The 9628-nt window shown below is 33.4% G+C and overlaps 1 protein-coding gene across 4 annotated transcripts in view; it reads right to left on the minus strand.

Annotated features, from left to right (window-relative positions):
* Nucleotides 1–9628, minus strand: part of MAPK14 (mitogen-activated protein kinase 14) — a 66630-nt gene that overhangs the window by 35160 nt on the left and 21842 nt on the right. For all 4 annotated transcript variants that reach the window (XM_006907327.3, XM_006907326.3, XM_015585894.2 and 1 more), the window contains 2 exons: nt 8115–8244; nt 2176–2234 (listed from right to left, as the gene is read on the minus strand). In XM_006907327.3, the coding sequence (XP_006907389.1) occupies nt 2176–2234; nt 8115–8244 (189 nt within the window). The remainder of the gene's footprint in view (nt 1–2175; nt 2235–8114; nt 8245–9628) is intronic.

Below are 9628 nucleotides of genomic sequence, written 5' to 3' on the forward strand. Positions count from 1 at the left end.
GTTTGTTTCATTTCAATGTGAATTTGAATGTTTTTAGAAAGCACAGGTATTCATTCTGTTTTACCACAGACCCTACCATTCCCAGTTGTGGCAGTGAGTCTCATTTATGTTATCTGTCTGGCCCTAAAGGTATATTTAATTTTCAAACCCTAATGTCTTTGGAAAACACTGAAATAACCATAATCCTGGACAAGCACTAATTTTTTTCAGTCATACAAACATCATAAAAAATAAACAATAAAATATTTTCCTAACGGCAACCTTAGGTTCACATCATTCTATTTTTAGAGAGTCTCTGGGACTGCAAACACTTCAGAAGTCGACCACCCCAATTTTTCATCATTTTCCAGGGAAGTTAACTGAGGCCCAGAGAGGTAAAGTGACTTGTCCAAGGTCATACGACCAACTGGTAACTTTCAAAAATGTTTTGAATTTATTTCTCCTAAAGAGATTTTGATTTCATCAAGGGCAAAGACTAATGTTTCTGACTATTCTGAGCCTGTTCCAACACTCCACTCATCAAGTATTCAATAAATAGCTGAATACTTCCAAGAGATGAACTCAGTTCTTGTTTATAAATAATTAGAACCCAACTTACACAATGTTGTATGTCACTTATATCGCAATAAAGTTGGAAATAAATAAATACAGCTACAGTTAAGTAGAAAGAACTGTTTCCTGCTCAGGAGCCATGGTAATTGTTGAAAAATTAAGAAGGAAATTCAACTTTGGTTCGGTATGCCTGAAGTTGATAGTTGATGGGCTTTCAAATGCATAAAGGAGACAAAGGCATTAAAATAGATAAAAGTTAACCTTTCAAACAGACGCTAGCCTTAAATAAAGTCCTTTCGCATAGGAAAAACTGATTCATAATCCAGTTCCATAATGCCTGATTAATACAGCATTTGCCTAGGTCAGCAAATCATCAATTTGTTAAATAAATCCAATGCACTGTACCTAAAATTTGGGGCTATAGCTTGGATCTGATTCAAATGTTTTCCAAAGTAATTCGCAAATACGCTACTTCAGCATTTCTTCCACATCTAGGCAGAATATCAAAACCATCACTCCTACAGCAGTAAAAATACACTATAAGATATTATAATGATGATATGTTGTTCTACGTTTATCCAAATCCATAACATGTAGAGCACCAAGAATGAACCTTAAGGTAACTATGGACTTTGGGTGATTATCATGTGTCACTGTAGGTTCATCCTTGGTAAAAAATGTGCCCTTCTGGGAGGGAGGTATACTAATTCAGATACTGGGAAAGCTGTAGTAGAGAGCTTGTACGTGTACAAAACACCTGCTGAAATCTATCTTGTTCTTACATGAATGCACATGTGTCTTGTACTCACACAGGTGTAACCCAAGCACATGAGGACATGAATACCCCATTGGGTAACCCTTGCCAATGGGGCCAGGAGCCAGTGAATAAATGCTTCCTATCTGAGATGAATTCTGTATAGCTTCCTAGAAGATCCAGGCAGTTTTCAGCCCAGTTGCTCACAATGGTGACCAACTTAATAACATATCCTTGTATCAGCTTTCTCTCGTCCCTGTTTTATTTTCCCTAGTTCCCCACTACTGGTCTTGAGAATCTTGGCTCTGCTTTCCAGGAGGGTCCCAGGCTAAAATAATAGAGATGGTCACAAATCTGGGAGAATTAGCACTATTCATCAGCTTTCTCGACATGTGAGGCCCTCTCTTTGTCCCAGTGCAGAAATCCAATGCTGCAAGGATCAGCTATGAGTTCTAGTATCATTTCTCACACACAAGTGAGATAAAAGAGGAGAAAGAATCTAAATGGAACCAGAGCACCATTACACTTCTTGATGTAATAACGTAAAGGTGTCCCTTTAAAAGTTGGGAAAGGCAATTTGAGAACAAAAATCATACTCCAAACTCCCTATACTCTTATTCATTGAACTACTCAGCAAGGACTCACCAATAACTCTCCAAATAAAGTAAAACATGCCTGAAATGATGAAAATACATTGACCGCCCATAATATACATCTTCTGTATCTATCCCATTCCCCCAGAAGAATTGGATGATAGAAATAAAGAATCTTTTGAAGTTTGTATACTGCTAAATGGGTTCAGAAATAGAAAATGGGCTGCTAATCTTCATCCCCTGGCTGAGGAAGACAAATGCAAAAGATTTACTCACACATCATTGAATTCCTCCAGAGACCTTGCAGGTGTAAAAACATCCAACAGACCAATCACCTACAGGAAAACATAAATATCAAACAGTAAATAAGTACTGAACTTAATGTGGTACCCATCAGGTCTTAATATTTTAATATGAATTAATTCCAACTCCCACTATCTCAGTTCAATAACATCCCCAAATCATATGCATACTTAATAAAATAACTACATCTTATTTTCTACCTGAATTATGCTTTTGTTTTTACTTGTTAATATCACATCTCATAAAAGCCTATTTTACTATTAAAAATCATCAACTCCTTAGAATTTGGTTACACATAGCTATTAGTTTATACAGAAGCAAAAAATTTTTGAGCTCTTGACTTATATATGCACTAATAGTCTATGATTAACAAACAGAAAAAAGTCATACATCTACAGTTGTTATTATAGTATCTTTTTTTAAATGTATTATTATTCCATGAAAACTTTCCATATTATTATATAGTCTTCAAAACTGACATTTTTAAAGCCCCAAAATATTCTCTCAGTATATCCTTGGTATTACTCTTATAACATTCTTTTTTTTTTTTTTTTTTTTTTTGAGAATTTTTTAAGAGTTTATTTGGGCCAAAACTGACAACACACTGGGGAGTAAGATCTCAAATGCTCCCATAATATTCTTAATATTAAGATAATTTTCTTAATCATTATCAGGCATTTAGATAAGACTACATTATTTTGAAAGCTATCTTTACACAAGGATAAAGCAAAGAGCTACTTAATACTCAGTAATCCATGGTCTTTGAGTAGTTTTTCTGGTTATGAATTTATACTGTAATCCACATATACTTCACACCCTCCATTTCTCCTAAAACCCAGACTATTCAACTCTACAAAGTTAGGCACTGAGAAGGCAAACAACTATAATTCACTTGTAACAGGTCCAGCCAGATTTAAGGGAGTCTGGAAAAGAAACAAACGAAAGCTAAAAGGCCTTGGTGAAAACTGACCCAGGACTGTTGCCTCATTAGCATGCTGCTCTAACCAACCAAGTTAAATTAATAGCTCTAATGGTAAAACATACCAATGCTCCAAACATTATCATGAAAAAGCACTTCTAATTAGAATGTTACTCCTCTCATCCAAATACCAGACTTTTAAAAGTGATTTCAATTATTTAGTCTGAACCAAAAAGAAAAATAAACCAAAAGAAACTCTTGGAATTCAAGAATAGCTTTTTCAAGTCTTTGCATCTTATTCCAAAGGAAAGGTAGTTAGTTACGCATTAGATCCTTACCCAGATAACTGTTTAAAAGAAAACCAAACTTACCTATAATTGCACTACCTATTATAACTATCATTAACATTTTGATATATTTCCTTTGTTTTTTTCCAAAGTACATAAATTAAATTGGGGTTATACTATGCATACAGATTTTTATCCCACCTTGTCACTTAACATATGATTATTCTTATGTCCTTATTTTTCAATAATATGCTCTATTATTTGTATATATGTACCATAATTAACTAATTTCTTATCTTTGGACATTTAAGGAACACTGCATGTGTGTGTATATATATATATAACTTTTTTTTCCTTTTTCTTTTTTTTTTTTTTTTTTTTGCGCATCTTGTATTTTCTTCCAAGGAACAAATTTCAGGAAATAGAATTACAGGATCAAAGGACACTAATATATTTAATGATCTTACTCTTATCAAATTGTCCTTCATAAAAGTGAGGCCAACTTACATTCCCACCAATAGTGTATCGTGACCTTATAATGGCTCTAAATAGTGCTTTAAATTTAAGTCAAATTACTTTCCTTTTCCTTCCCCATCTAAACCACAATTGTTTTCTTTGAGTCTGATATAATCCTGCCTTAAGACCTCTGGTCTTTTGATTATTCTCCCCTATACCACCTGCATTTTAAATAGCTGAGATCTAGAAGCCAATTTTATCTACCTGTTCCAATATTTTCTAATCACTGATTCTTGTTATCTGAGATAACCCATCTCCTCAATACAAGTTTAAAACAATTTACATCATTTTACATTATTTCGATTTTGATTGTGAAAAATCATCCTCAGATCAAAATAAAATTAAACCACTAGAAATCAGATTTACACAGGATTATTCATGCAATAGACACTTTGAAGACAGTAAAGCAAGTTCAAAACATTTTCAAGTAAATGCCCCAATTTCAATTTAACACACGACAGGCATTTTGGAACAACTGTAAGTTTGATCCATGAGCTTTTATATCTTTTTCAATTCCAATAACCCCAGCACTTGGAATAGTGACCAGCTTACAGTAGTTCAATTAATATTTGTTAAATAAATGAAATAAAGGTATCTTCTCTGAATCTCATTCTCTTCATATGAAAGAAATGGAAATATCGTTATTTATTTTCAAAGTATTGTAGGGAAGATTAGTGGTTATCGCACCCTTGGAGTTTTATAAAGAATTACAAAATAAAAACCACAGAAACAAACTATTCAAAGCAGCTACTTCCAGTAACAAAATTTGAGATATAAAGCTACACTAAATTATTCAAATGATTAATTTTGAAAAAGCATGACTGCATGAAGCACAAGTAACTAATCTAGAAAAAATTGAGCAAAGCATATTAGTAAATACCCTATCAAATTTTAATTTCCTTAAATGTGACACATTTTGAGATTAAAACTACCCATGTTATATCAAAGTATTTTAAATTTTTTGTGGGCTTTTACAAAATGTCTCTTTTCTCTACTAATCATATTTTATGGAGTATTACTAATAAGGAAAATACTGTAAAAACAATTTTCCCAGCATTAAAAAGATCTGGGGAACATTTTAGGAATATTCCATAATCTATTCATTTCTCATTTCTTAAATGGAAATTTCCTTTTAACTTGTCATATTTTAGCCTATTTTCTTACTCTTTCCGCCATTATATGATACCTAAAAGTAGCCCAGAAATCAAATTTTTAGAAAACAAATTTACAAAAATAATCAACAAATAATCAACAAATATCTCTGGTGATTGTCCTACAATGTTCCAGAGGCCGACACAAAGAGGTAATACATTTTTATTAAATTAGCACAAAAAATAAATACTTTAACTCAGTAATCAATCAAAGACAATATTTAATGTACTTAACACAAGCAAACCAAAACAATCATTTGGTCTACCAAGGTGAAGTTAAATATAAGGCTCCAGAATAAAATTTATGAAAGGATTACCTTAATCATTTTTTAATTTCAAATGTACAGATACCCAGGTCCTTAACTGGGCAGTCTTTGTAGGACCTACCCAGACAGCTAAAGGATGCAGCTGGCAGGCTGCTTCCCTTAATCCTTCCTTAGAGCAGGTGTTAATGAGACCTCGGTCGCAAGTTCAGTGAAAAATAGACCAGCTAACCTTGTTCAGAGAATAACTCTTACAGTCACAGAAGACATCCCCCAGCTTCTGTTACTCATCTGATAAATGTGTATCTGTCATTCACTGTCACTAATAAAAGAAATAAGATGAACTACGAATTGTGGGTCAGATGTACTTTTGTGTAAAAGATGACTTGTGCATTCTGGCATCTTAAAAATTCTTTTTGTTATCAATATTCACTTAAAATTTTCAATAGTTTTAAGCTGTTGCTATTGCTGTTGTCTTTGGAGATCTGGCGGCTAGCTAAAACTTGGTTGGTGGCCCAAAGCAGTGATAAAAAAAAAAAAGAGGAAGAGGGGAATAAAGAAAGGAATTCCTTTTAAAATCCTCATTAAGCTTACTTGGAAGTCTCCTGTTCTTTACCAAGGAAAACCATTTCTACATTTTAAGCACCAAACAATTGTTTGTAGACTAGGCTGAAATTCAGAAAATTTTCCACATTGAGTCAAAAAGTCTTTCGTCCCCTTCTCATTCCCCCTTCAAACATCTGCAACACAATAGAGAACTATGAAACATTCAGACATGTGCCTTCTTTTGTTCAAACAACAAATCGCCAATACCTAAATACAGGTGACTCTGTACATTAATACTGCTAAAACCTAAATATTTTAATATAAAAAAGAATAGACTACTACTAAGCAAGTTGCTTATGAAACAATTTATGTAAATCAAAACCTTGTTTTTCTAATAACGTCAGTCCTCTTTTTAAAAGGAGTCTTGTAACCTTTCCTAAATTAGCAAAATTGTATCCATCACTGTGGCCTCCTCATTTCTACAAATACAAGAATAGCCCAAATGTAACCAGCCTGATATCATATAAGACAGATTTCAAAGTATCTCATTACGGAAAATTAAAGCAATAAGGTTGTTGCTTATGATCACTAGAAAAGCTAAGGCATGGATTCAGATAACCCAAAATAATTTTTGCCCTAAACGTTGGCTTACTTTATATATAAAGAAAAGCAAAACAATAAAGTATAGCACTGGTAATCTTCTAAACCAGATGTCCTTAAATTAGTGTAGGCAACATCAGCGGGATCCCAGGGCCTCCTGGAGATGCTTTGGGCTTCTATAAATGTTTGGCTTGTATTCCATTTTCAAAGTATTCTTTACATTTAAAAAGCTAATGACAATGTCTCTGTCACATTTATTAATGTGTAATGAGAAACAGCATAAACACTCAACCGTGTTAAAAACCAAATGTAAATGTTATCAGTTAAGCTGCCAAGCCATCTCGATTTTATGCAGACCTTGGAATAAAGCTTCTCTTGCTAGCTTTTCCACATTATCTCAGCTTCTTGTAAACATGTCACAAAGTCTGCAGCTCTGCACCGAATTTTTTAAAAACTCAGGTTTGCACATGGATGCTCACATTAAATTATACCTAGGAAGAGAGGTTACCTGTAGAAAACAGAATTTTCGCAATAGTATGCAGTTAAAATAAAACATGAAAACAAATAAGAAGGTGCAGCTGTGATTACAACAGCATTCATAATCCAATTGCAAATATGTCTCATTGTTGTCAATTTTGAAAAAATGTATACTTTGTGAAATAAATATGAATAAAGTAGCTCTTATCTGTGATTTTTTCTTACTATAAACCAAAAAGTTCAATTATTAAAACAGAAAAGATCTAAATAGCCAAGTAATAAATTTAGAATTTGAAGTTTTGTACACAGTAACAATCAATAGGGTCAAATTACTCTAAAATCTCTACGGTCATTGTTTCTACAATATTGCAAATTTTATAGTTCCTTTCATACAGCAATCATATACATTCTTTTTAACTTGATTTTGAAATTGAGGAAAATAAGTGTCCTCAGTTGTATTTTTTCATTTGCATTTAATATTCCAATCTCATCCATTTATTTACCATATTAGAACTTCTAAACATTCCTTACAGGATGGCATTGTTCTCAAATTTCCAAATTGATAGAAAAGAAAAAGTTTTATTTAACTTAAACAATGTCTTTGTCATATTTATTAAAATACCCAAATCTAGAAAATGCTTTTTTGAAGATTAAAAAGAAAAAATATAATATTAAATTATATATAAAATAATAGCCATCTTTGATAGAACTTTCAGTGAGCCTAAGGCACTCTTCCTCAAACTTCTCCACTGAAATAATCCATAATAATAAACAGCATGGAATCACATATTCTGATAAGATAGCCATAAGGAAACCCAGTAAAGAATATAAAATTTCTTTGTAATATTTTCTCTTAAAAATCCTTGTGAATTTTGTTATACCTCATAATATATCTTTTCATTTTAAAAAAATTAACACTTTCCATCTAAAAATCTTTTTGAGTAAAACTCGAAATCCAGGAAGATGTACCAATTTCACTCCAAGGCTTTAAGTAACTACCTTACATAACACAGTGGCCACTAAAACCCTAGTACAAGAAGCATGATCCAAAGTTTGATGTGCTCTAATGTAGTTCCATTTACAGTAATTAAAACACATTTTTTCCCAGTCTATTCCAGAGCAGAATTTATTCTTCCTTGAATGAGTAACTTACATTTTCATGTTTCATATGTTTAAGTAACCGCAGTTCTCTGTAGGTCCTTTTGGCATGAATAATGGACTGAAATGGTCTGGATAGCTTCTTCACTGCCACACGTAACCCAGTTTTTGTGTCAAAAGCAGCACTAAGGGAAAAAAAAAAACATTAATAACCCATCATTAAATACGCTTTGAACACCTCAAAATTAGTATTTACAAGGCTCATTTCCAAATCTAACAGGTCTATAACAAAATACAAAAAAAGCATAAAGATAAAAACTAAAATGACCAATAATCCCATTTTCCAAAGAAATCTTTCATTATTATTTTTGGTTTTCCCTTTCTAGTCTTTTCTTCTATGCATCTAAATCAAGGGTCAGCAAACTTTTCTGTGAATGGCCAGACAGTAAATACTTTAGACTCAACTCTGTGGTCGTAGCTATAAGGTAGCCAGATAATAAATTTAAAAATGAATGTGGCTGTGTTCCAATAACACAAAAATAGACAGCTACCTCATCTAGATGAGCCAACGGATTGATACACAAAGCGCTAGATTCTGTCTTCTCTGCCTAAGCCTCACTGTTACTTTGCCACCGTATGCTGCCTGATCAGAGTAGAGGCCTTGGAAACCAGCGCATTTTCAGGATGAGTTGGCACAAAAATTTCTTGAGCACCTACAAAGTATCTACCACGTTTTAGAAACTGAGATTCAGTCGGGAACAAGTCCCTCTCTCCTTCCTTCTCTTCCTCTCTGTCAGGGGAAAGGAAGAGAGGGGAAGAACAGAATAATAAAATAATTTCAAATAGTGTAAATGTTATCAATAAATAAAATAGGATATTAAGATAAAGAGATAAGAAAGCCAACAGAGTGATGCTACTTTATCCAGGTTGTCTAAGGAAGTACATTTGAGCTGAGACAACTGATGACGAGAAAGTAGCAACCACATAATGAAATAGGGGAAAAGTTTCAAACAGAAGAAAAAATAATGATATTAACATTTAGTGAGTCTTTACTGCATACCAGCAACTGTTCTATATCCTTTACATTAATTTTTAAAATTAACTCTTTTAATTCCCAACATCCCTATGAAGTAAGTACTATTATCATTCCCCCATTTACAAATGAGGAAACTGAAGCACAGAGGTTAAATAACTTGCTCACCGTCACAAAGCTAGAAAGTGGCAGAGCAGGAAGTCTGAACCCAGAGCTCATGCTATTAACCACTTTGCTATGCTGCCTCTCAGAGGAGCAAGCACAAAGGGGAAAAGAAACAGAGGTAGAAAAAATATGGCATGCTGGAGTGAAAGAAAGATGGCCTGTGAAGGTGGAGCACAGGGAGCAAGCAGAATAGAAAAGAATGAGGTCAGAGATGTAGGCAGAGCTAGACCATGTAGGACATCCACAGCAACAAGCTTAATGTGTATTTTAATTATTTTGAGAGACTGGGCTTATTCCATCATGCTTCATTCTCCTGTTTATCTCAGTCAGTTATGGGCATCCAAGACTCTCAGAATATCTATTGTCACCAA

The sequence above is a fragment of the Pteropus alecto genome, unplaced genomic scaffold (assembly GCF_000325575.1).
Source record: "Pteropus alecto unplaced genomic scaffold, ASM32557v1 scaffold202, whole genome shotgun sequence".
Taxonomy (NCBI): domain Eukaryota; kingdom Metazoa; phylum Chordata; class Mammalia; order Chiroptera; family Pteropodidae; genus Pteropus; species Pteropus alecto.